Below are 27996 nucleotides of genomic sequence, written 5' to 3' on the forward strand. Positions count from 1 at the left end.
ATCCTTTCTTCTCTTCTTTCTCTGTCAGAGGGAATCTCTCTCTCCCTGTGTGCAAGACACTAAGCCTAACAACCTCCTTGGACTTAGTCTTTAGGGAATAAAAGTCAGGAAGGGAAGCGCCATCTAGAAAAGTTAAGCTTTCTGCCAACTCTCAAACCTCCCCTGAGGAGAAAAGTGCACTGGGACTGCTAGCTGCTTAAGTGGGGAAAAATACTGGGAGAAAACATACGTTAACATCACGAAAATTACCTCGCAGGCAAAAGTTTTGCATGCTGGCAAGTATGTGAGTTTTCTCTGAAAAAAATCTATAACATACATCATACTGTCAAAATATCCACAAACCACCCCCAGTTTGTTTAAATCACTGTCTTCAAGGCTCAGATTCCTGCTGTAGAAATAGGGATTCTTCCCTGTGGAGTGACATGAAGTCAAGATGCTTCCAATAGAGAAGGCTCTAAGCCAAGGATGTGGGACTTATAGGCCTCAAAATAGTGTTCTGTTCATTCAGGTTGGTCGGCTGGTTTCTTCCCTCCTGGAATTGCAAGCAGACAATCATCTTTTAGGAGTCACTGAAATCCTACAAACGGGGACCTCAAACCCATCTGAATTAACCAGAGCGGTTCTCAAGGCATGCATCCCACTGCTCTCCTTAAACAACCTACAGGGAAGTGCATGACTTTTTTTTCTCCATTAATTTCTTTCACAAACACAAAACAATCAGCATTTGTATGCAGATTCCCATATATTTGTCACTCTATGAAAGGGGTACAAAAATGAATGATACAATCCTGGCTGAAAACTAAACAGAACAGATGAACACACACACCAGTAAAGATAAAAAATGGCAGTACGTGATATATGCCATTTACCTGGGGCAGTTAAAGACACAGACGATTCTACTACCAACACGTCCTCAACCAAATTAAGTTCTGTGTGGTAATGTATTACCAGACCCTGGATGTTGAGGATTCACCTATGAATCCTTTGAAAAACAGAAAAATTACTCACACACAATTTCCATTGAGAGTTGATACTGAATGGCAGGTTCAAAACAATTATGGGGAAGAGAAGCTTGTTCTACTACCTTACAGGCTGGCGAAAATACCACCTCAAAATCAAAGGTCAGCACAGATTCCTCCTTGTCTAATCCTCCTCAATGGGTAGAATAGTAAGATACGTTTTCTACAATCTCATTTTTTTATAGCCAGCACACATCAAAATGCCTAGAACAAACAAGCCCTCAATAAGCATTAAAGGAATTGAAAAATAGACCCAGGATTAAAAGATTATTGCAGAGAGAAATTTTAAGTGTTTCAGTTTACACCTTTTCTCAGTAGAATTTCTGCTTGCACACCAGTCTACTACGTAAGGGCCTAAGAGAGTGTTTGGCTGAGCACCTAAGCCCCAGGCAAGCTCCCAGGAACCTCTTCATAGTAACAGAGAAATCAAAAGTATACGCCTATACAACACTTAGAGAAGCATCACGTATTTACTCAGGACTGAGTTTGTGATATTTCTATTCAAGTTGCTGCACAAAGAGAAACAGGTATTGAGACAGGACATGGATGGGCCTCAGGCTGAGCAGTTTCTCCCTTGTGGACAGAAACTCCGTAACAGCAGAAACTCCATAAAAGCAGGATGATAGAGGAGGCTGGGCCCTGCCCAGATAAAAGACCACATAATCCTCATCCTCAAAGTCAAGGAGACCTTCCTGACTACACATGCACAGAAAGGCTCCTTGGAGGTCAAAAAGGGAAGCGGCGCCACCCCACAGTAAGTGATGCCAACTACCCATAGGCCTCTTTGCTAGAATCCATCTTGGCTGAGAGATGTGCACGCACACAGAGGAGGACCCTGAGGTAGACCAAATACGGACTCAGAACCAGGCAAAGAAAGATGACTGGTCAAAGGAAATCTGGAAGAAATGTCCCATAACAGTGATTCAAACTACCACAAGGGTGCGACTCTCTCTCCCTGAGCCCACCCGTGTGTCTATCCACACGTACTGTACTCTTTTTCCTCCTAATAAACACTTTACTTGCTTCACTGCTTTCCACCTCTATGTGGAAATTCATTTCTACGCAGCTGATGGGCCAGGGCCTCGTCACTGGCCACTGGTCCCTGGTGGTCTAGTGATTAGGATTCAGCGCTCTGCGCAACCTCAATCTCTGGCCGGGAACTGAAATCCTGCTTCAAGCCGCTGCAGGCCGAGGCCACCCAAGATCAGTATGTTTTGAGATGTCACGTCTGCATAAAATATAAATGAATAATCGTGGATTAAAAACAATAACATCCTTACACTCCGAATCCATATTAAACAGTCATATAAATAGGACTAGAGCAGAAAAACAACAACAAACATTTGCTACTTTTACTTCTCACTCCGTACGGAATATAACACAACCACAAAGGAATTTGGAAATTAAAAAAAAGAGGAAGCTTTTCTTTTCTTCCTGAAAGATATTGCTTACACCTAGATTAAGTTAAGAAACTAAACGTGGACCAGTAAAAACGGTCTTAAATTTTCACTGAGAAAATAACTGGGAGGTTTCTCTCAGTGTTGATTTTTAATCTATTGTCTCTTGCCAGTCACTCACTTTCAGTGCATCCGACACCTCAATTGTTTTTTTTCATTTTTACTCTTATCCAGTGGCTCCAATTTCTGTGAATATTTTTAATCCTTTGCCTTCAAAGCTTGTATTTTGGAAAACAGTGCCTTCTAGCCCAGTCGTTCCTTGAGAGTGTGGCTCTCGACCAAGTCAGGCTGCTAAATAATGACAGGCTGAAGCAAGGCCAGGGTGCTCTCTGCAATCAGCAGGGAGGTTAGGTTCAGGGGAAAGACTGCATCTCTCTCCAGGGAGAAGAGGCAAAGAAGAAAAAAATAGCTCTCCTTCACGTGCTTATTCTTCTAGCAAAACTATTTGGGAAATCTGTCCTATCCCCAGATGCAGGCTACAGAGGTATAAACAGGACATGAAGAGAAGGAAGAAAATTCTTATATAACCCAAACTTGACCGTTTTGGAGCAAAACAGCACAGCTTCAGAAGCTTGAGCCGAGGTAGGTGACTGACGGCATACAAACCCTGCGGGGTATTAGTCATCCAATTGTGTACGTAGACATAAACCATGCCTCTCCTTCTAAGCCAGACTGAGAGACACTTAATTCATTAGATCAAACGCATCTCATGCCTTATCAATTATTCACAAGTAAAGCTCACTGAATCATAATATTAAAAGGGGCATGAAGGCAAAAATATTGTCATGCATACATACGGCATGGCTTTTGCCTGCTGAGTCACATTCTGGAAAGCAGATGTAACATTTATTTCCAGACACTGTCAGAAACAATGACTTAATGGTCCTGAGTTTGAAAGGAACAAGACAGAGCAAGTATATGCCGAGAGTAATGCCTGGTAAGATGGAAACAGGACAACTTCTCTATCCACACTCAAGCCTGCTTACGCTCTCTCTCTCTCTCTCTCTCTCATACACGCACACACACACAGACACACACACCATCAGGTGTATTTTATCTATGCATGCATGGGTATGTGTGTGCGTTTATAAACAAGCATATTTAAGTTTTTATTGTTACATATCCCCACTAGAATGTAAACTCCTTGAGAAAAGAGACTTTGTATCTTTTTTAGATACTAACAACCCCAGCACCCAGAACACGGTGGTCATTCCACAGATTTTTATTAAATGAATAAAATTACCTATGAGCTATGTGGTAAAAACTGTTTTAACATACAAATAATGCTTTTCAAAAAACGTTCCCTTAATACCGGTTTCCACATCAGAGATCTCACATAATAATTCTGAATAACACTCCCCTAACTCATCTTTCTTAAAACTTATTAATTTAAAAGTATGACATACTTAATTCAGGTAGTGCATATTTAATCCATTAGTAAGCATGTGTGCACATAAAGTAAATGCCTTTGTTGACATTTTATTGTATTCACATAAAAATGGATGGAAGTAATAAGGTGCAATCCAGAGACAGAATCTAGAACAGAAAACATTCCCCATATAAAAGACTTCATGCTTGAAATGAAAACTGATAATCAAATTTCAAGGCTCCAGAATGAAATCTTTTTTTAAAGCAATAATTTAAAAGCTGTGTGGCATCCAACAGATCTCTTGCCAAGTAGCAGAACTTGTTTCTCCTTAATTTATCCCATCTCACTATTTGAAAAGTTTGAGAAAGAACAAAGAAATTACAATTCTACAGTTAACGTTCCGTGCATTTCTCCCTTTCCCCCGCCTGCTTACAACGTCTATAGATGATGATTTTACGACTTTTATTGTTGTTTAGACCAGTTGTATACTGGTAATTTTAGAGTCACACATCTTTCTGGAAAAATCTCAAGAAATTTAAAGTAAAACCATAGTGATGCTTTACTTCACAAACATGTCAGAATTCAATCCGTAAAAGCAACATGAGCAGGAAGTGTGGGGAAAATATATGTTTAATTTAACTTTGGTAGGCTTCATTCTCCAATTCAATTCCACTTCAGTGAATGGGACAATATATGCTCTTCATTCTGGGGGTCTGGTTAACACTCCCATGAGATGCACAGGAAACCACATACATATACAAATCTAAGTGTGAAGAGGAAGTTAAAGATCACTCCATCAGAGAGAGAACAGACTTGTGGTTGCCAAGGGTGGGTGGGGATGGTGGGGAGGGATGGAGTGGGAGTTTGGGATTAGCAGATGCAAACTATTATCTGTAGGATGGATAAACAACAAGGTCCTACTGTAGAGCACAGGGAACTATATTCAACATCCTGCGATAAACCATAATGGAAAAGAATATGAAAAAGAATGTGTATATATGTATAACGGAGTCACTGTGCTGTACAGCAGAAATGAACACAACACTGTAAATCAACTATACTTCCATAAAATAGATTATAAAATAATAATAATAAAAGATCACTGCATCGGTATCTAGAACTACAGTACCCATCGTTGAACTGCATTTTCAACTGCTACAATTACAGTTCTATTATGTATATTCAAAACTTGTCATGGGAAGGAGGCATGAGCAGATTGACAAATCCACTTACTAACCCAGCATTTACGACCAAAATGGTCCTAAATTACTCAGAAGCAACTGTCACTTCTGGCCATCTCCTTAATCAATTCCACTACTTCTTGTAACAAACCTGATTTGACTTTAGTTATTTAACTTTAATAACAGAATATAATTGAGTGTAGCCAGATCATAATTACAGTGAAGAATTATGAGTTAAAAGAAATCTTTATATATGACAAGGCTAGACCAAAAAAAAAAAAAGTCAAATTATTTTTACTTCTTTTTAAAAAATGAATCAGAATACATTTTTAAGGTTATCACTATGCGTTTTTCCCCCAATACAGATTCACATCAATTAAAGAAAGGCTGCCTCCTGGCTGTACAGTCCTTTGCCTTCCCCTCGTTCTGTAAGACATTGAAGTGACTTAGCATGAGGACAGGGGAAGATAAAGAAATTTCTACACACTGATATTAAGAAGACTTGAAAGAATAAAGGGCTCTATAAATGTAAAATTTAAGGAATTACTTTTATCGTTACATGCAAAAAATTGTTCAATCTCACTGTGTAATCAAGACATAGATAACTTTCAGTCTTAAGCAACATCCCTCAGGCTCCTGCTGCCTATTTCTGACTCACTTTCTCCCTCAAGTCATGAGGGAGAGAGGGATGTCATGAGGCATGTCAAGTCTGACATCCATTTTAATCTAATTTCACCCATGTAAACACGCCATACAAGGGGGCACTAAGGATGTGTTCTTACTGACATCACTACCTAGAAAGAGCTGCAATGTGTTGATCTGAATACATACTGAGATTAATTTGACACAGAAATGAATAACATTAAATCAAGAATAATACAGGAGTGGGGGCGGGAGCAGCCTGCAACATGCATGCAATGGGAAAGCAGACCCAGAACAATACCAAAATGTCTTTGACATTTCCCCTAGTTTTCTCTGCGATAACCAGCAATGTAAAGAACTACAGCAATGTAATAATAACCAGCAGGAGAGATGATCATACTAAGCGAAGTTAAGTCAGACAGAGAAAGACAAATACTGTATGCTATCACTTACATGTGGACTCTACAAAAATGACACAAATGAACTTATTTACAAAACAGAAAGAGACTCACAGACTTAGGAAACAAACTTATGGTTACCAAAGGGGAAAGATGGCAGGGAAGGATAAATTAGGAGGTTGAGCTTAACATACACACACTACTATATATAACATAGATAACCAACAAGGGCCTACTGTAGAGCACAGGGAACTCCACTCAATATTCTGCAATAACCTATATGGGAAAAGAATCTGAAAAAGAATAGATATATGTATATGTATAACTGATTCACTTTGTTGTACACCTGAAACTAACACAACATTGAAAATCAACTATACTCCAATATAAAATAAAAATTAAAAAAATAAATAAAAGGCATCCCCCCAAAAAAAACCAATTAGCAGGAAATCTGCTCTATAAGTATCATGTTTAATAAAACCCCTCTTTAACATACAGACTCTCTAATGTGCAGGAGAGGTGGAAAACTGCAGTCACTGCCCGCGAGCTTAGTCCAAGAAATCTGGGATCTATCCGACGCTGGATATTCTCATTTGGAAATGAAAACACCCAACTGTTAAAAACTATGCTCATCCATTCCTCGCTTCTAAAGCTTAGCAAGAAGGAGGAGCCCTTCCCCACCACTCACCTACCACATTCATTTCAAAACAGAAGAGGGTTTTCTTTGATATAGTTTAGCGTCTCTTCCCCTAAAATCTAGGCTCTACCATACTTTCACCCGCATGCCCAGGGTCCCTCAAACGTTTCCATATCTGACTAAATGCTGCTCTTCTGTCTAAACAATAGTGATAAGATAACAACAACGATAATACATTTGTTGATCTCTTAATATGCATCAAGGTTTTACATGCATTTTCCTACTGAACCTTCACAATAATCCCATGAAGTAACAGCTAACATTTAAGCCGCATTTCACAGAGGAGAAAAATCAGGTTTAAAGAAATTAAGTCACACAAGTCACACAACTATTTGTGGCAGAGGCGAGGCCCAAACCCAGGTCTACAGCCCATTCTCTTAATTACAAATCTCTACAGTGTCCGTAGAAAGAGCAGACGGGCTCAAAGAATCACTTTGTTTCAAGTGTTTCATTTAACAAGTCAGAGACTAAAGATCCAAAAGGCTATGGCACAACCTCGTTTTGCTCCTAAGTCTCTATGATGATATTATATCATTGAACACACCTACACCCCAAGCCTCCTTTGGGTTCCATAACTAATTTCCCTGGCTCTCCACTTAACCACCATTCTGCCTCTCTTGTGCCTTTCCTTCACCTGTCAGTGTCCTAAATATCAGACTTATCTAGGATTCCATCCTCAGCCTCCTCTCTAGTTAGTCTATTCCAAGGCTTTGCAGCCTTTTAAAGCAATGCCCAAGTTGCTAAACATAACACTCTAGTCACTGTTCCTCCCTCTCTACCTAGGGCTCCCATTCTTTCAACTACCACCTGTGCACTTGTGTTTTATATCCAACCCAAGCTTTGTCTAAGTTAAAGACTCAAAAATTCCAATTTCCCATAAACCCTTTATTTTATTTCCCATAGACCCTCTGTACTCACCAGTGTCCAAAATCTCACTCGGTCCTTTGTATCAAATCTGTCCATCTCCCACAATCTTTAACACCATCTCTCTTCCCTAGAGTCAGAAACTCTAGGGAGTTTCTCGCCCTTAAATCTGATACATTCTCTCACCAACCACATAGAGTTCATCCTTAAACGAGTTAATCTGACCTGAAATGTTTCTGGGCCAGGCTGTCCTATTCTAACAGCCACTCTCTAGGATAAGCTTCTCCATTTCTCTCACATGAATGACTTCATCAGCCTTCTCCGAGTTGGTTTCCCTGCTCCAGAATCTCTCCACCTCCGATCTAAGTTCTTCTTGTTTGTCAGAGACACTCTTTTCAAAGAGCTCTGACCACGTCACCCCTCCCCACACACTCCTTCCCAACTATCTCAGGGTAAAAGCCAACCCGTGGGAATGGCACTAAGGAGACTTCAAAAGCTGAACAAACTGGGCTTCCCTGGTGGCGCAGTGGTTGAGAGTCCGCCTGCCGATGCAGGGGACATGGGTTTGTGCCCCTGTCCGGGAAGATCCCACGTGCCGCGGAGCGGCTGGGCCCGTGAGCCATGGGCGCTGAGCCTGCGCGTCCGGAGCCTGTGCTCTGCAACGGGAGAGGCCGCAGCAGTGAGAGGCCCGCGTACCGCAAAAAAAAAAAAAAGCTGACCAAACTACTCCCTCCTGTCTAGTTTCCATGCTTCTTCCATCCTGCCCCTCATCACTCGGGAATAACTGCAATTCCCATTGTACACTGCATCCCCTCTGAGTCTTCTGAGGGATGAATCTTCTGAATTAATTCCTCAAATAAACCGTCTTTTGAATTCCCTCTCATCTTTTATATAAACCCTATCAACACACCATTAACATCTTCTTCCTAACCTACTAAAAGCAGCACTTTTCATTTAGGGAATTTTTTGAGGCTCTGCATTTCATGCTTCACCATAAGCTAGGTCTACCTGGGGAGAGGTAAGACTAGTACCCAGGTCTCACAGTGACTTTTCCCAAGGTTAAACAGCTAATTAAAGAACTATTAACTTTCTAAATGTTCTCTGTATCTTTCTTTAAATTACAAAAATAAATATTTATCAATAATAGTTATCTAAGGGATATGCTAATATTACGAGAAACCTCCACTAAAAGACTTAAAGCCACGTAATAAATCACCCGGATCACGCCTTCTCTCACAATAATCGCTTATTTATGCATTCCACTTACCATATTCATCCATTAACTTGTGAGGCAAAATGGAACATTCAAATCACCCTCAATATTTTTATGGTTTTGTATTATTTGTGCACTTTTCCCCATGATCCAGGCTACTGCCATCTTGGCCCAATGCCAAATAATATTAACATAGGAGAGGTATTAAAATCACATAAAATATTTGGGAAAGTGCTCAATTTTATCATCTATCTCAGTAAATGAGAGGTAACAGAAAAGGGTCCTAAACCTTTGGGCAATTTGACAAGTCTAAAACTGAACTGGAGACTAAACATTCCAGAAAGAGGATTCATCAAAACGAATGAACATTTCACGAAGTTTTAAGTAGGTGAATGTGTTCATTCCTCCCACTCAGTTTATTGTATTCACTGCTTCTCACCATGTTTTAATTATACAAGAATTTTCTGCAACTCTATTCATAGGTAGTCAAAACCGTACGTGAGAAAAAAACTACTTCAGAGGAGGCCAGCAATGGATCACTTCAGTGGACAGATGAATGATAGTGGCCCACTTTCTCCTATGCTAATGGCCTGAACTAACAAATCCTTAATTTACAAAACTTATATCAAAACAAGAAAATGCAAGGCTCAAGGCACTGGGCTCAGGTACCAACCTTCGCTGCTCTTCACCGTGTTCTCCTGAAGGGACCGTGAGGCATTCATCCATGTGTCCATGAAGCAACCTGAGGACGTCACCACCAATCAGATACCCTAGAAGGATTGAAATGCAGTCACGTTTGAACTGTCATCATCACATGTTGACAGCTGAACAGATCATCGGCTCCAATCTCCTATTTTCATAGACAGAGACACAGAAGTCCAGCAAGGCTTAAGTACCTGGTCAAAATCAGAGATGGATGGTGCCACCTGCCTGCCACCTCTGAGCCCTGGGTTCCCAAGTCCCCCAGTTAGTGATGTTCCCACTATTATACATGACCTCAGCCTCATAAAACCCTCCACTAAACATGCAAGCCTGGATAGGCTCCGATTTGAACTTACATAAGTGAGAACAACCAGAACACACAGATATTTCCTGGGAAAACCCTGATGTACAAGCACTGCTGTGATCCAGTTCTAAGTCACGCGCCCTGGAAGATGAGAAATCTTGACAGTTGCCTAACTAAGCAATACCCTGAGGCCAAAACACTGGAGAAAATAACCCCTAGAAAGCTAGCATGTAAAACACACACAAAAATAAGCTAAAGCTGACGATAGCATAAAAATAAGAGGAGATAAACCTTAACACAAACTTCACTTTTAAATAGCAATTCAAATGAGTTTCTTAAATGTTATGTATCTGCATTACAGAATATTTTGACACAAACAGCTCTAATTAATCTACTCATTTTCACAATCCCAAAGATGACTGCCAACTCTGCATCAGGGACCAGCTCCCTAATGGAAGTGGAGTTCTTACCTTGGGCTGCTTCACTTCCTGAGCTGATTGGGGCCACGCTCCAGAGGGTCTGCTGGAAAGCGGCGTCCACGTGCAAGCTGCCGTTGCCATAAGACAAGTGCTGCATTAGAAGCAAAAGAAGGCATCACTACAGGCTCTGGGTAAGTCTCAACACGAAGTGCTTCTGGCAACTCAAGTTGAACTCTGCCAACGTGGGACTGTCCACAGAGAGCCTCTGTTGCAATCCTGTCACTCAAAAATGAAGAGACTAGTAGGAAAAAAATTAGAGTTTATATTTGACTTTAGGTATTTTTCAGCTTCCTTCTAAGAGTTACTACTTAAGCCACTAATCTGAAAACACAAATAAAATAAATTTATTTGTGAAAACAGACTATTTTGTTTTAAAGGCTTATTGATGGGCAAATTTGTACAGATAGTAGGCCCTTACCATTAAAATTATAATTAAGTTTTTACATATCACACTGTGACAGTGTGTTGACAATGAAGTAGGTTAAACCTACTGGACTAATGTGTTAGTTTCATGGGGTCCTTTAGGAACTTTTATCTACAATCTGATGTAATAGCCATTAGATGGCAATATTTCCTAATAGGTATCAAAAACCAAGACAATACATGTCCTTCAAAATTCAGACATTACAAATTTCAGATGTTCCTTCTTAAGTCAAGTGTATTAAAAAAACATCATATTTCACATCTTTGAGAGCCATAATTGATGAGTTCTGAAATAATAAGTAAAGAAAAACAAAATTATGAGTACAGACAAATGACTTGCTTATTTCACTAACCATTACCTGGCTGCTGCTAGAATTTCAAACATGCAAAGAACAACCACTTTTTTTCTTGGAGTCATCTGAGTCAACATCACCAATATTCCTATAATTTTCCTGGAACACTTTCCAATGCTGATGACAGCCTAAGCTTTTAAAGACTTCAATTGCACTAGAACTTCCCCAGATATCTGACCTTCCTAGTTAGACAAACAGCAGTCACAGCATGCAGAGTCACACTGGCATATGCCACAAGCCTTTCAACAGCCAAAGGTCTCTTCTGCCTAAATATACTAATCTCAAGTCACCAGCATAGGTAGGCATTTCATTTTCTTTCTCTTAAAAACAAAACCTGAGAAATTTGTGACATTTGACATGTATGTAATTATCTTATCAGCAATTTTCCAATCAATAAGATTCAAAGTGGATGTTTCAGGTTTAGCAATAACCTGCTCTTATCCCTCTCCCATCTCAACCAGCTGTCTGTCTTTGTACAACCTCCTTTCTACCTGGACCTGTCATTCTTATACAAAAATCCAGCTAAGATGTCTTTACTGAATTAATTCCTTCCCTAATATATTAAAATTCTTTAACTATTTACAAATAAATCATATGCCATCTGCTTCCACAAACAAGAAAAATATATTTTCCTTCATAGCCCTTATCACAATGTGATCATTTAGTGTATTTTTCATTCTCCCTCTTGTATGCTGACACAGGCTCACAACTGTATCCCTAGCATCTAGCAGGGTTACTCAATAAAGAAGTATGTGCAGAAGTGAACCAAACCTTTACAATCAAAGTGTAAACTTTAAAAAAATATTTTAAGTTATTCCATAAATGTTCCTATTTCAATGACCTGAGCCAAACTAACAGCACATACACACCAAACAAAAAAAAAAAAAGAAAGAAACCTGTAAAACCATATGGATTTTATCAAACCATCAGAAGACGATTCAAAATACCAATGCTTATATTTTTACTTTTGAATTCAAGTGAAAGCTCATGCCATATTACGATAAATAGATTTGTTCATCCTTGTTCATTGAATACACTATGTATAAAGCATTGTGCTAAACATTAATAGAACACATTCCCCACCATGAGGGTGCTCATAAGCTAGAAAGGTAAGTAAAATATATCCACAAAATGCTGTGAGTCAGTGTTTTGAAAATGTTAGCTGAATTGTAATCAAAGTGCTACAGGAATTGAGAGAAAAGAACACTTGGACCAGCCTAACTGGAACAGAGTTCATTGTCCTGGGCCTTGAGGACAGGTGGTATTTCCACAGGAGAGAGGGTTCCATGTGGGACGAGGCATTTGAAGAGCCAGTAGGATCACTTGGCCTGAGCGTCACATTTATATACTTAAGAGATGCTGTCTCCAAAATTTTGTACATACGCTGAATTTGCGTATGTGTATTAATAACGTTAATGCTCTAAGTGTAAGTATTTTTTTAAAAATACCAAAACTTTTATAAACTACTTTAGAGATTCTCATTCTTAATACACCAGAAACCTCGTAATCAGAAGTGGCCTGGGCTTTTTTGGTGCTGTAGGCTCTAATAAGGGAAATGGTACCCAAAGGGGCAGAGATAAGGGAACATACAGCTCAGCAGAGAGTTTCCTCTTTGGGGCTTACAGCATATACTTAGAAAGAGAGTGAGAGATAGGCCTGCAGACAAAGCAGGTGTCAGATCAAGGACCTTATAGGCAATAAGGAGCTACTGAAGTGAAAAAACAGTCGGGGTTGGGGGAGGACAAAAATGCAATCTTCAAATCATATCTAAGCCTAAAGGTACACAATAAATAAAACCATAAAAAAAGGAAAATTTCAGTCTGTTGGAGAAAGTAAAAAAAAAAAATGTCCTTAAGATCATATTACACCATTTAAAGTTATCTAAATCATGTCCACTCTTCTCAAGAAAATATTCTCTAGGCATAACTATTTTGGATGCTTCTATTTAATTTTGCCGCTTAAGCAACAAAGGGAAATCTGAGTAAGAACCACACAGGCTTGTGATATTAAATATTCAGAATGCAGTAACAATTTCAGTTACTGACACTAACTAAGATGGGTTATCCTTAGAGCCAAAACAGATGTTGTCAGAGGTTGAAAGCAAAGCTGGCCTTAGGCTGAAATATGTAACTGCTCTACAATTTACACGCCCGCCAGGAGCACTGCAGGCACTTTGGAGAGTGATCTGCTCTCTCCTATCACCTTGATTCTCATGTTAGTGACGCTCAAGTTCTCATGGACACACAGATCACCTGAGGATCTTGTCAAAAAAAGGCAAATTTGAATTCAGGAGGTGTGAAGGGGGGCCAACCAAGGCCACTGGTTCAAGAAGCATATTTTGAGTAACATGTAATATGATAGAAGCACAAAATCTCAGGAATAGAAAAGATATTATTATAAATCACCTCCCAGGAGTTCTCAACCTGGACTCCACTTTGATACTTGTAGTTTCCTTTGTAATCCAGTGTATATATTTTATGCATTTTAAAAGATAATGAAACAAAGAGTCAGTAAGCTTTCTCCGACTGTCCGAAAGGTCCAAGGCACAAGAATTTCTAAGAATATCCGAATTCAACCCTTATCTGATGCATTTATTCACTCATTTATTTCTCTCATATTAAGTGTCAGGCACTTGACCCTGGTGATGCAACACACTAGAAAAATGATCCTCCAGTGACAGGGAACACAAGTAAACAAGATATATCACCCCCTCAGAATTCACTTTTTTATTCTGAGAAAAAAACGAGGGACACAGAATAGATGCTCTTTCCAAATGGAACAGTCTATGATTCCATCACCTGAGCCACAGAGAGAAAAAAAAAAGGCTCAAGGTAAATAAATAAAAAATAAATTGGATGGAATCTAAGGAAAAAAAAGGGGAAAAAAAAGGTCATGAAGAACCTAGGGGTAAGACGGGAATAAGACACAGACCTACTGGAGCATGGACTTGAGGATATGGGGAGGGGGAAGGGTAAGCCGTGATAAAGTGAGAGAGTGGTATGGACATATATACACTACCAAACGTAAAATAGATAGCTAGTGGGAAGCAGCCACATAGCACAGGGAGATCAGCTCAGTGGTTTGTGACCACCTAGAGGGGTGGGATAGGGAGGGTGGGAGGGAGGGAGACGCAAGAGGGAAGAGATATGGGGACATATGTATAACTAATTCACTCTGTTATAAAGCAGAAACTAACACACCATTGTAAAGCAATTATACTCCAATAAAGATGTTAAAAATAAATAAATAAATAAATAAATAAATTGGTTGATACGATAAAGAGCTTGAAAATATTTATGATCACTGTCTTTTTAGCTATCAGTAATTTTAAGCAACTTGAGGGAGTTCGGTAACTTACTATGCAATCAGAACACCTAGCATTTATTGGAAATTCAGAGGTGGGTATGAGAGAAGTAAATTTTTATGAGCCCTAGAATAGCTTTCTTTTAAGCATTTTTCATCACTTTTTAGATTGTGGAGTTTTGCTTTTCCTAATTTACTTTTAGACAGTTGTTTGGTAATGTTTTCATGGATTTTAAAAATCTGTCTGCTACTGTATAGCACAGGGAACTCTACTCAGTACTCTGTAATAACCTATATGGGAAAAGAATCTAAAAAAGAGTGGATATATGTATATGTATAACTGATTCACTATGCTATACACCTGAAACTAACACAACATCGTAAATTAACTATACTCCAATAAAAATTTTTTTAAAAATCTGTCCGTTTCTATAGGTGACAGAGAAAATTATTCAAAAATCAATGTTTCAAATGAGAGCAATCCAATCCATGGGTTGAAAACTCTTGTGCATACCATGGTGATTTTTATATCTTTCTAACACACATTTTGAGTGCTTTACCTTATTTTGTTTAGTTTGAAAGAGATTCACAGCAATACCTATTTGACCATATTTCCTCTCTTTTAAATTGTATCTTTCTCTTATATTTAAGCTGCTTTGATAAAGCCTCCTTTAAAAGAAAAAAAATAAGTCATTCCAATAGGTCAAAGGAATTTTTCTTCCTCTTAGATATTCCTGAAAAGAGGATTAGAATATCATTTCATATTAGAATATGAAACAGCAAGATTAGAAAAGACATTATTTGGTTGAGTGGCTTACAACCTTTTCTGGAGATAAAACCTTTTATTCCTGAGACATCATGTACAAGGTTCATCACATAAAGCAGAAAAGGGCGGAGCATCCTAGGTAGAGCCTGGGTTCCTAGAGCCCAGCACAGTCCACAGGACACCTCCACAGAGGACAGAGTGAAAATCAATCCTTCAATCAGTTTTAATCAATTTAGCATCCCAATATTTGTACGCTTGATTAGAGCAGCAAACACACAATTAGATAGTTCAGCCGTAGCTTAACCATCACTGTCCTTGAAGAAAAATTAGATCAAAGGCCAACAGACACTAACAAATGATAAGTTACAAAGTCAATGACAGGACATGTTTATTTTTAGTAGTTAGTTTTAACGGATGTGTTTTCAGCCGTATTTCTTATTTATTTTTAATCATGTCAGCATCTTCTCAGAATATGAATCTGGCTTTCACATGATAGCCTTTTATTTAAAATCAACTGTAACTGTCTCTTCACTTCTCACTTCCCAACTTTCTCCTATTCTGGTTAAATATCTACAGTTCTTTTTTTTTTTTCTTTTTGCGGTATGCGGGCCTCTCCCTGTTGTGGTCTCTCCCGTTGCGGAGCACAGGCTCCGGACGCGCAGGCTCAGCGGCCATGGCTCACGGGCCCAGCCGCTCCGCAGCATGTGGGATCTTCCCGGACCGGGGCACGAACCCGTGTCCCCTGCATCGGCAGGCAGACTCTCAACCACTGCACCACGAGGGGAGCCCTACAGTTCTTAATAGGCACAAATCTCCTGGGTAAATAGTGACAACTCACTAAGCAATTTTTATATGTGCCATTCATAGAGCTAAGAGTCTTGTCTTGATTAAGCATTCAATCCTCTTAATATCCCTGTGAACTAGGCTATTACCCCCATACTGCAGATGAAGAAACTGAGGGTTTGAAGAGGTTACATGATTGGCCCAGGCTCATTCTTAGGCTCCGTACCAATAAACAAGTGTGTGTGTGTGTGTGTGTGTGTGTGTATACACACACACACACACACACACATACACAGAGCCCAAGGGTACCAACTACGTACTTAATTCTAAATCAATTACACACAAATAATATGTTGATTTAAGGCAGTAGGAATACACTTTCTATAAACTAGCATGAGCTTAACTGCAATGATGCTCTATTTCTGATTTTTGTTTCAATCATCATCCACTAGGATGTCTGGGATTTTTTTAATGTGGATATTCATGTAAAGTTTATAATACCGTATTTTATATTTGTTTGCTTTCTCAACCTTAAAATAGAAAGAATATTTTCACTGACACCCTTCACACTTCCATTGATTTCAATATTCTGCGAAATTCTGCATATGATTATTCTTTAGCAAAAATATAATTTACTACAGAAGTTAAATAGATATTGGCCTCACCACAAAAGTAAAAAATACCTTCAACGATTAAGCATAAACTTCTTTCTTCAATCTCCCATTTCTAGCCCCTTCCCTTTGAAACAATGCAATGTCAGTGAGGGAATTAAACCGTTTTTTAATTTTGTTTATTTCTCCTTTCTTAGCATGACAAGTGTTTCTCACATAATAATCTGCTTTCATAAATATCAAAATAGGTAATCAATGCCTCATTAATATAACCTTCTCATTGGGTGCAAAATAAAGTCCATGGAATTTCAAATTCCTGATTGGACTGCATTTACACACTATTAATAAAATAATCCAAGAACAGGCACTATCGATGTCACGAACATACATATCAAGGGCACGAGGGAAGCCTGTCTAAATAATCCTGGTAAGCCACACTTCCACACATGTCACATCATTCTTCTACTTAGGGAGTTATGTATAATTCATCAAATAGAGATACAGGCTTGTTTCTAAGCAATTTTCCTAGATAATTTGCAATTTCAGCTTTAAAAAGATCATTCTATTGACCTGTCACTTATCATATCACCAACTACATGATCCGACTTTGCACACTTACCAAGTACCTTTCGGAGGACACACTAACTAAGATGAGGTCATCTCCAACCCGTACTTTTTCTCCTTCTGAGCGCTGCTTGGAGGCAGGATGGATGGTCCACCAACAAGCTTCACCTGCACAATGATTGAAATGTGAAACACAAAGAAATGCCTCAGTTTCAAACTCGATGTTCTTTGCCAGTGACTCCAAAATACAAGAGGGAAATGAAGTCCTCAAAATCAGTCTTCTTAAAATGAAACTGTCCTATTCACACAAACATCAGAAATTTGAAATAGAATGCAAATTCATCTCTTAGACCATGAAAATCAAAAAGAATTAGGCCAAATTAGCTTAGAATCTAAAAAAATAGTGGGCATATGTATAACTGATTCACTTTGCTGTCCAGCAGAAACTAACAGAACATTGTGAATCAACTATACCCCAATAAAAATTAGAAAGAAAGGAAAGAAAGGGGAAGAAAGAAAGGAAAGAAAGGGGAAGAAAGAAAGAGGGAGAGAGGGAGGGAGGAAGACATACTGACACGAAAAGACTCTTCTCATAGAAACTAGCTGTGACATTAGGGGAAGTTTGGTGTCTCTTTCCCCCACTAAGAATTGCTTTAAAAGGATGTTTATTTATGCTAAGACAAGGCCAATTTCACCAGCCAGGCTGATCCAACTTCGCTCCTTACACAATCACATGTTGTTACACTGCTCACATTGCTCTCTCCTATTAACATCTAGTTTTTTTGCCACTTGATTTTCAAAAGGATTTGGGTTTTTGTGACACGACAGTTGCATTATAACAATTTTAAAAACCTCTACTTTTTGAGGGATGCTGATGCAAAATAGGTACAAATACTGTCCCCTAAGTTTTACTATCCTGTGCCTTATTTTACAATATTTTGTTATTTTTAAATGTGGTAGTTTCTATTAATCTAGGAGTAAAATAGTAGAGAATCCTACAGAATTTTCTGGGATACATTATAAAAATATCTGGGTATACATAAAATCAAATAATTTCTTCTAGAACAAGTCAAGCATAAGCCTCATGAACCATATAGCTATACTTCAAACTTCAGTCTCATCAACTAGGATATAAACATAAGCACACAATTCTTCACTCTGTTCACAGTTCCTTTTGAAACCTTTAAGTTCTACCGCAAAATGGGAATAGTTTTAGTGATATCTGTTATATAATAATTACCATTCTCTGTGCCCAGCTTTATTATTTCTCCATAAAACTTATTTTTTTGCTTCTTTACTAATTGCCCAATGCCAAAATGTAAACTCCATGATAGCAGAGCATTTGTATGTTTTGTTTACTGGGGTTTTCCCAGCTCCTACTAGCATTTTGTAGGCATTCAATAACAATTCATTTTGCATAAATGAGTAAATGAATCAGCAAATAACACTTCTTAAGCATACTTAACAGGCAATACGTAATCTATGCCCTGAACTGCTTTTCTTACACAAACCATATTCTTACTTGAATGTCACGTTGCAGAATTCCTTACCTTCATCCACTCAACTCACATTTTTAAAATTGTAGGGCATTTTTCATTCACTCACTCAAATATTGATAAAGCACACACTATTTGTCAATCATTGCTTTAGTAGCTGGGGATACCTCAACAAATAAGGAAGAAAAAATGATCTGCCTTGTGAGTTTCATTCTGATCAAGGCAGGCACACAACAAATGATAAATATAGTAAGTAGTTCAGTAATTCAGAAGAAGTAGAGACCTATGGGGAAAAGAGAGCAGCATAAGGGTGTAGGGTGAAAGACTGCCTTGTTTGGTGGGTTTCACTATTATATAATCATCTCAATGTATGAAAACAAGTTATAGATCGTGCATGTCTTTTACTTCTTTTGAGAAAGGGAACTGAATATTTTTTTTCATGTAACTATGTGCTGAAGTAAATTAATTACAATGAGAAAACTAAAAATACTAGCCAAAATACAGAGGAATAATGGAGCCTATAGAAAATGAAATAAACATGAGAAGAATACATTTATCTTTTTGGTGTCTGGGATTCTTGGAATTTCTTGTACAAGGTGATGTGTTGGTCCATTAAAAAGTTAATTAGGTTGGTAAACAGAACTTTATTTTTATCCATTTGTTATCAGTGAAACTTTTAGAGTATGGGAAAGTATTTTAAAAAGGAGGGCATGTGTGAGCTTGATCCCACCCAAAAAAGCAACAACTTAATGAGTTGGTCTATTTCCTTCCATTCTTTTTTCTAGTTGGTCTTTTATTTATTTTTAATTTCTATTTCCTTCCATTCTTTTTTCTAGTTGGTCTTTTATTTATTTTTAATTCCAAAATCGGGCATGCTCATTGTAAAAGATAAAGCCATTAAATTGTACAGGGGTGTATAAAGTGTAAGTTCTCAAAGATTTGAGAATAAAAACAAAAATAAAGCCTATACTTTCCTATCTGGAGTCTCCAAAAGTATAAACGTGTTAATATGTGTTTTTTGTTTCAAAAATATGTAAATACATAGATATGGAGCATGATGACCTGTGGACAGGGAAAATGAAGGAGGCTTTCATTTTCAACTTTTTTGTTTGAATGTTGACATTGACAATGTTACATGTGTACACTTAAAAATATTTTAAGATGAAAGCTGAAAGGTAGAAAAGATATGAATTAATAATACTTTACAAACTAATCAGAGCACAGTAATATGGTTAATGATCAGCAGAGCATAAGTACTGTTTTCCTACCCAACTCCAACAAAAGAATAAGGTTTGAAGTCTAGTTTGCACATCAAGCTAATTATGTGGGGATGACCCACCAGTAGAAACAATGTACATTTCCTCCTTCTATTAAAACCTTTCCGAGTTAGTCATTTGTTTTTTTCCTGAATCCGTCCCTAAGAATATTCAACCAGTTTATCTTCCAGAATATTCAACCAGTTTATCTTCCATCGTGTCTCAATACGTCTCCCAATCCAATCCCTGCCACGATCTGAATGCAGCTTCATCATGGGCCAAGGTGCTCACCTGTTGTGTCCTCTTGCAAGCCAACATCAAAGGCCAGTTTATCAGTTGAAGACCGAGAGGTGGACAGGCAGCACAGATACTAAAAGACACAGAATCAGTAGCTGTCACTAAACATTTATTGTCCATTCCAAGTCTAATTCTGAGCACTTACACAGCCTAAATGAGGAACAATGCTGTAGAGGAAATGTGGTTTTTATCCCCCCTCACAGAAAGACTGCAGAAATATGTCCTGTCGGTAAAAGAAGACAAGTAATTGGGCATATGTCTGTACATCTCTCACTTCATCTGATATTCACGATCATAAGCAAAAGGACAACCTGATCTGTCAGTTGGAAATCTTTCTCCCAAGCAGAAATTTAAACACTATTCACTTTTATCTTCTAGTTTTGTTTTCATTTTTAAATTTTTAACTCTCTGAAATTTATCCAGAATTGAATTTCAAATGGTGTGTGTGTAGCCTGTCGCTTCACTGCAGTGAGGGTTTGTCACGTGTATACCAACATGTGTTTCCCTAGGAGGAATGGAACTCTCCCAACACCACCATCTCCTGATTTCTTTCTCTCCCTCTTGAGTTTTCCTAACTATATATTCTTGGACATAAAGTTTAGGATAATTTTTCAGGGCAACTCCTATATCCCCACCCCAACCTCAAAATCCTCATTAAGTGTTGCAAGAATGAGAACACAAAGATGAATGTGGTATGAGCTCAAGATACACTGCCACCTACACCAACCAAGTGCAGTGCCGGAAAGAACAGGAGCCCTGCAAACAGGACTCAGGGACAATGCTGGGGACTAAGCAAGCACAGACGTCCCAGAATCATGGAACAAGTAACGAGAAGCCTAGAAAACCCCTATGATGGAATAGGGTTCACCCAGCTCAGGGGATGCCTGTGAGGGTAAGGAGGCAGGTGATGCACGGATTGGGAACAGATGTACTGGCACGTTACATGGAATTCGGTGCCCTGAGGATGTAAAAACCAACTGACCTGGAGCCTCTGTCTCTTGACTGCAAACCACTGACTTCCCAAGTTATAGAAACAAGGCTTCAAGGGTCCCCAAACATTTTCCTAGCTAGTCAGGAGTATGAGTCTGACCTCAAGACAGGCAGCCCATGGTGGCCCCTGCCTGAGGGTTACAGACCTTAGATCTAAGCATATTAAATATCTGCCTTTATTTGAGAAAAAGTAACAATGTTATAATACTGATCTCCCAGGTAAAAACTTAGTGATCTCTACTAAAGGCTTCTGCAATATTTCTCGATAATGTTACAGTACCAGGCACTGCAACTGTTCGCGTACATTCTCTCCTAACGTTCACAGCAACTGTGAGGCACACACTATAATTATTTCACTAAATAATTAAATTCTGTTAAGGGTAAAGACTTGGTCTTATTTACTACTATATCTAGTACACAGGAGGTGCTAAATAATATTTATTGACTGAATGGATAAAATTCTCAGATGCAATTACAGGCTTAAAGAAGTTTGGCAAGGTATCCAAGGCTGTACAGCATACAGGAAAGTGAGCCTGAACCCAGATCTACCAACCAAGTTCAGGCTCTTACCCATCTACTATGTATCGAGGGTATTTTTCTGAAAACTGACTCTCATATTTATTATTTTATGTGTTTTGATTGCTATTGAAAGTGGAATTCCTTCCATGAAGTTCTAATGTGTGAGTGCTCTATGCAAAAAGGTTGTTTTTATACATTTGTCTTCTATCCAGCCACCTAAAGTGTTCTCCTTTATTTTATTTCATATCTTACTGAGTCAGCCAAGATTTCCAGAACAATGTTAGATAGCTAGCATATTCTTGGGAGGTTTTTTTCTTTTAGTTTTGTCAAGAATGGATTCAGTGTTTGACAATCAAGTATGAGGTCACTGATGTGACATAAATATTTTCTTTATCACTGAGAAAATAATCATCAATGCTTAGTTTTTATTAGGAATTGGTATTTTTATTAAAAACCTGTTTCAGCACCTGTTAAGATGATCACAGTTTTTCTCATCTGACCTACTAATGTGATGTAGCACATTAACATAAATGATATTAAGTCATTATTAAAATCACATCTATACTTTACTTCTCTTCCTCTAATTTTCAATTCCATTGACCAGATTTTTCACATCAATATTCATGATGATGAAGATTGATGATTTTTTTTCTGTTTTTTTTGGTATTGATATTGAGGCTATGCTTAAGTTTTTGCTCAGGAACAGTTTACACATTTTGGGAATTATCTCCTTCTTAAAAGACATGATTATTTTATACTTCCAGGTATTGGACTATTGTGTAGTCACTAAAATAAACTTGATGGAAAATTTAAATAATATGGATAATACTTATACTGTGATAATATGTAAAAAAATCTGGATATAAATTTGGTTATATAACAAGATCTCAATTATGTTAAAAAAATTTTAACAACAGCAAAGATTGAAAATTTTTTAAAAGTCCCCAACAGTTTTCTCTCACTAGTGTGATCATGAAGATTTTTTTCTTCTGTAATTTCCAAATCTTACAGAATGAATATGTAGTGTTTTTATAACTTAATAAAGCTTTTAAAAGAATGGAATATTTATATATTTTATTTTAAACATATTTTACACACACACACACACACACACATGCATATATAAATGAGAATGAGTAAATTGTGCCTGAGAGGAACCCAGTGGATAAATGGATAACTGGGTATAAGAGGAGCTGATATGGAAAAACAAAGAGAACAACTAGTTAAGAAGGAAAAGAAGTTAGTGGAGAGTTGAAGGTGGGACTCGCAGGCAGTTTTTTATACTATTTTTCAGTAAGGATGCTTTAATTCTCTAACAAATAAACTGTTTGAAATAAAATCAGAAATGAGAACTATTTCTTACTTGACTCTTGACACCTCTCTCCTCCTAAACCTAGTCTTTCAAAAGTAAATATGGGGCTTCCCTGGTGGCGCAGTGGTTGAGAGTCCGCCTGCCGATGCAGGGGACACGGGTTCGTGCCCCGGTCTGGGAGGATCCCACATGCCGCGGAGCGGCTGGGCCCGTGAGCCATGGCCACTGGGCCTGCGCGTCCGGAGCCTGTGCTCCGCAACGGGAGAGGCCACAGCAGTGAGAGGCCCGCGTACCACAAAAAAAAAAAAAAAAAAAAAAAAAAGTAAATATGAAAAACAGAAGTCACATAATGGTAGAACTGAAGGACCTTAAAGGTCCTCTAAGCTAACTGTCATCTTATAAATGAGAAAACTAAGCAGGATATAAACATATTAAAAAATACATACAACCAAGCTTGTTAAAGCCATCAACGAAATGGGATTACCAAATATTTCCTGATCACATATGCACAAATGGATCAGCATGACCACAGGGGAGATGCAGTCTACACATGTACTCACCATGCCGCTGTAGGAATGGCGCAGCAATATGGCATGTCCATAGAGGAGCGTTCGGTGGCCACCACCTTGAGCGGTCTGCATAGAGCAGAGAAAGGGTCGACAAGGAAAAAAAGAAAACAGAGTAAATTTAACTAAGTCCATAAAATGCTCTCTTGTTCTCATGGAAAAGTTTAATGGGAAAAAATAAAATAAGAGCTATTACAGATGAGCAAAGTGCTGTGGAAAGAATGCTTAAATTGGGACAAAGCTACCAAGAAAACCTTCTCCTGTGTGTGGGGTGGGGGGCTAGCAGTTGATCTAGTTCTTAAAGAATGAACTCGAGTTCAGTAAATACCATAATTTGTAATTTTTGATTCCTAGGTATTTGTTGTCTGTATTTCCCATTACGCTGTGGTCCGCGTCGAGCAGGGGCTATGGTACTTTGGGCACCGTGGTATACCAGACTCCTTGCAAAATGCCTGCCACATACTAAGGACTAAATAAATACTTCTTCAGTGAATGAGTCTTCTTAAAACACAAAATTCATCAAATCATCTTCAGGCTTAAAAACCTTTCATATCTTCCAACTGTTTATAGAAAAAGAGTCCAAATTCCTTTATATGAGATAGAGGAATGCTTCTCAAATTCTAGCATGCTTACAAATCACCTGGAGAGCTTGTTAAAACACAGAACCCTGGGCCTACTCCCAAGATTCTGATCCAGTAGGTCTGGGGTAAATACAGAGATGTTTCATTTCAAAAATTTTCCAGATGACCAAGGTGCTGTTGTTTTGCAGACAACAGTGAGTAGTACACACATAGAGAACTTTAGTCTCAGCCCTTTCTAGCCTCGCCCCCAAATCCCTTGTGCTCCAAACGGACACACTTTCCCTGCCCTGAGCTTTCTTACTGCTGTCTTAGAACACAATACTCCGTCCCTCTGTAGTCTTTTCCACCTCGTTGACTGTTTTAAACTCAGGTTAAGGGCTCCCTCTTCTATGAAGCTACAACCTGAGCTAAATTTGAGAAGCTAGATGGGTTCCCCGATCCAGGTGAGTACAGGTGTCATAGGAAACAAGGAAGGGACCACGGGATTGCAGTGCTGGGTCGCAGAGAAACTAAACAGGAGCCATAAAATTAGATCAAGGTAACATCACGGGAGGTACAGAACATTATGCCAAGGAGGCTGCCCTTTTTTTCTGTAGGAAAAAGAGGTCTTTAAGGATGACTGTGATGTTATTGACTTATACATACTCTAAGAAGTACAGGAGAAAGTACTTTAATATTTATTATTATTATACCTTTTTTACTAAAAATATATCCCCTTCCTATTGTTCCACATAATTTCTTAAAATAACTTTATTTACATGTTATGCTTAGAAGACTTCCAAACCATTTAAAAATAGGTATTAAAAGGTACTAAAATTATGAGAAAAAAACTGCTTTACAAAAAAGGAAAGTTACTTTTTCACCTCCAGAGTGAAAAAAGGGAAAAATCTACTCTGCAAAATTATATTCCTCCTAAGAATGAGGCCCTGTTTAGAGAGTACTTTTATTTTCTATAATATATTTGATTTATTGTGGCCAAGAACAACTTATTTACCTTGTCTGATTGGGACTAGTTTGGTAGGAGCTTACCTTTCCCTACCAGATATAAGTTCCAAAGCTACAAGATCCAGCTGAACTTTAATGACACTAGATAGTCATACCAACCAAAACAAGATGTTTTAAAATGAAGAACAAGCTTTAGATTTAACCAGAGTGCTGTTTTTGCTATAAAGCTTTGCCTGTGCATTTCATGTGTTCATATGCACATATATACATAAATGTTCAAATTGGTTAAGTGGAGATATTTTAGTATCTGAATTTTCTTTCAAAGATTTTATAGATAGAGATTTTACACAGTTGTCTATTATGGATTTAACACTACAGATTTCCTCACTACTCAAATGCTAATTTATGTCACAAATTTAGTTTTAATACAATTCCTGTAAAAGTATGCAAATAATCCACACTAAATTAACTTTGTTACTTAAGAGAGCACTGTTAACACAAGTGAATACAATTTCTGTCACATGGTCTGTAGTCCTTGTCCTCTCACTTGTCATTTTAAATAATACTATTGTGATTGGCTCTGATTCAGGACAAATAAAATGTATAATTTCCACTCTTGGGCAGGTTGGATAACTTATTCAACAAACATTTATCAAAAGAATTGTGTTTGTGGGATGCATCCAAAGATGTACCCTGGTTCTTTATTTGTGCTTTCTGATTTGGTCAATCAATCATATCAATTTTCTTGTTAAATTTGGCCTGGTCCTTGCTTTAAGTGAACAAATATTTATGGACTTCCTCTGATGTAAGGAACTACCGGTATTTTAAGAGGATGGTTACACCTGTTAAAGTACCGGTTACACTGGCTTAGCCACGTCCAGGGTTATTCCTTCAAGACTCTACAGCACGCTGCCTTAAGGTGGACTGGGTCATCCCCCAGGGCAATTTCAATGAGAAAAAGTTCATCACTGCTGGGTAATAACATCACAAGCAGTAGTAATTCAGTACTCTGGAACAAGGGGTCCATTTCTCCTCCAGCCACCCAAACCAGAACCTTACAAGCTCACAGTGCTATAACCATCATAACCTTTGGGAATCCAGCCAGGACCAACTAGATAGAACCAATCAAGCTAATGGACCAAAAAGCTCAAGGCTAGCCCACCCCTCAAAATCGCACTTTGGAAAAATACCTTGGTGTTTTCTGAAGTTAACATGTTCATTGTTCCTTGGACTCTAAAACACAGGCAAAGTAAGTGGTGCTTTCCATTGCACCAGTTAAGAGAAAAAGTAGAAAGTTAAATTTTCTGTAACAAACCTTGTGTTCACATTCATGTCACCTATACTTTAGTCCTACTGACTCTCCAGTAAACATTATACAAAAGAAATACTTTTTTCTATTCATTCAAAAGATATTTATCGGGTATCTTCAAATACTATATCTGAGAGGTAAACTATCTGATGTCAAGGGTATGATGCATAATAAGCTCACAGCTTGTTTTCCTCTGCCTTCAAAATGAGAGTTTTCTCTAATTATTCATTCATTCAACAATTATAAACTGAATCCCATGTGTTTCCCTTCCAAAGACTTGCACACTAACAGCAAATAAAACAGAAGTTTAAGAACTAATTCTCTCTGCATTTCTTACCACCTCCAACTACATGTCAGATTATCAGGTCTTTTTAGTAAAAGTATTACCTGGAACTTACATGTCCTTGACATACATTTCCAAGTGTGACTTGGGCCCTACCTGTTTCTGAAAATGCAACGGTCTGTCCCTCACACCCCAGCTCTCCCCTGTGACTGGCTGGGCCTGTGGTATGGTTGGTGAGCTGTGAACAGCCCCCTATGGCCCCTCTGCAGATCCTGAAGTTGGCTTCTGCTAGACTACTGTAGTCTCCCATAGGCGAAGGGGGTTTACGCTAAGGGGCTGTTGTTCTTTCAGGGAAAAACACCACCAACCCAAAGTAACAACTACCATTTCCAAACTCCTCCCTCTAAATATTTCTGGTGTCAGAGAGCTAAGAATCATTTAATAATGGGTAAAATTGGACTTTCTGAAAATATCAGTTAAAAAAGTTTTTTCAGTTCTGTGCGTAGGTTTGATCCCAGGACCCCTGAGATGACTGACAGGGCTAATATTAAACGATAGTGTAAAAAAGGTGAACTGGTGAACTGTAAGTGGATAAAAAAAGTTCAGAGTACGTTCAAACAAAAGCTAAGCAACAAAGCTGTACGTATTCTAAACAAACCACACTTCAATTTTTCCACAGATTATTTTAATACCAATTTGGTATTATTAGGTATTCCTATGCCTTGAGCTTTCCAGGATCTTGGCCCAAAATGTGCAATCAGGGTACCCATATCGTAAGCAGAAGCTCTGATGGAAATAATTCTACATTTATATTTATTTAGAATAATATGCAGTCATAAGGTATCATTTATTAATCTGTTATCCTCCTCTGTGGGGAGTGGAAAATTGGATCATTGTAGCTACCTTTGAGGTACCACTGTTACAAGCTTAAAATACAACAGCAGAAAAGCATAGTACATAAAACCAGAATAGTAATGACTAAGATCAACTCAAGAGGTTTAAACATGCATAAACATTACTGGCTATGTGTTTCTGCTGTTTGGGGTTTTTTTCCTCCTCTGTGTTTAATAAAATATGTTTGTACCACATATTTGCTTAATGCGTCTTCAGTGTCATTGCTATTTAAAACCGTTTAATTTATTAACTGTATAACATCCAAATATTATAAGGTTTTCTGTTTTACTAATCATTTTTTCTGTACAAAAATGCTATGCTAATCAATGTAGGACATTTCTCATAATTCCAGGCCCTTATTATTCGAGAGGTTTTTTTTTTTTAAAAAAATAAATCAGGGCTTCCCTGGTGGCGCAGTGG

At 38.2% G+C, this 27996-nt stretch overlaps 1 protein-coding gene across 2 annotated transcripts in view; it reads right to left on the reverse strand.

Moving 5' to 3' along the window:
• The window catches only part of RYR2 (ryanodine receptor 2), a gene marked incomplete at both ends in the record, with an annotated part of 724637 nt that overhangs the window by 401928 nt on the left and 294713 nt on the right, over positions 1 to 27996 (reverse strand). For both annotated transcript variants that reach the window (XM_079725493.1, XM_079725494.1), the window contains 5 exons: positions 9514 to 9610; positions 10317 to 10416; positions 17184 to 17296; positions 20172 to 20250; positions 23559 to 23633. In XM_079725493.1, the coding sequence (XP_079581619.1) occupies positions 9514 to 9610; positions 10317 to 10416; positions 17184 to 17296; positions 20172 to 20250; positions 23559 to 23633 (464 nt within the window). The remainder of the gene's footprint in view (positions 1 to 9513; positions 9611 to 10316; positions 10417 to 17183; positions 17297 to 20171; positions 20251 to 23558; positions 23634 to 27996) is intronic.

This window comes from Hyperoodon ampullatus (genome assembly GCF_949752795.1).
Source record: "Hyperoodon ampullatus genome assembly, chromosome: 1".
NCBI classification, from domain to species: Eukaryota; Metazoa; Chordata; class Mammalia; order Artiodactyla; family Ziphiidae; genus Hyperoodon; species Hyperoodon ampullatus.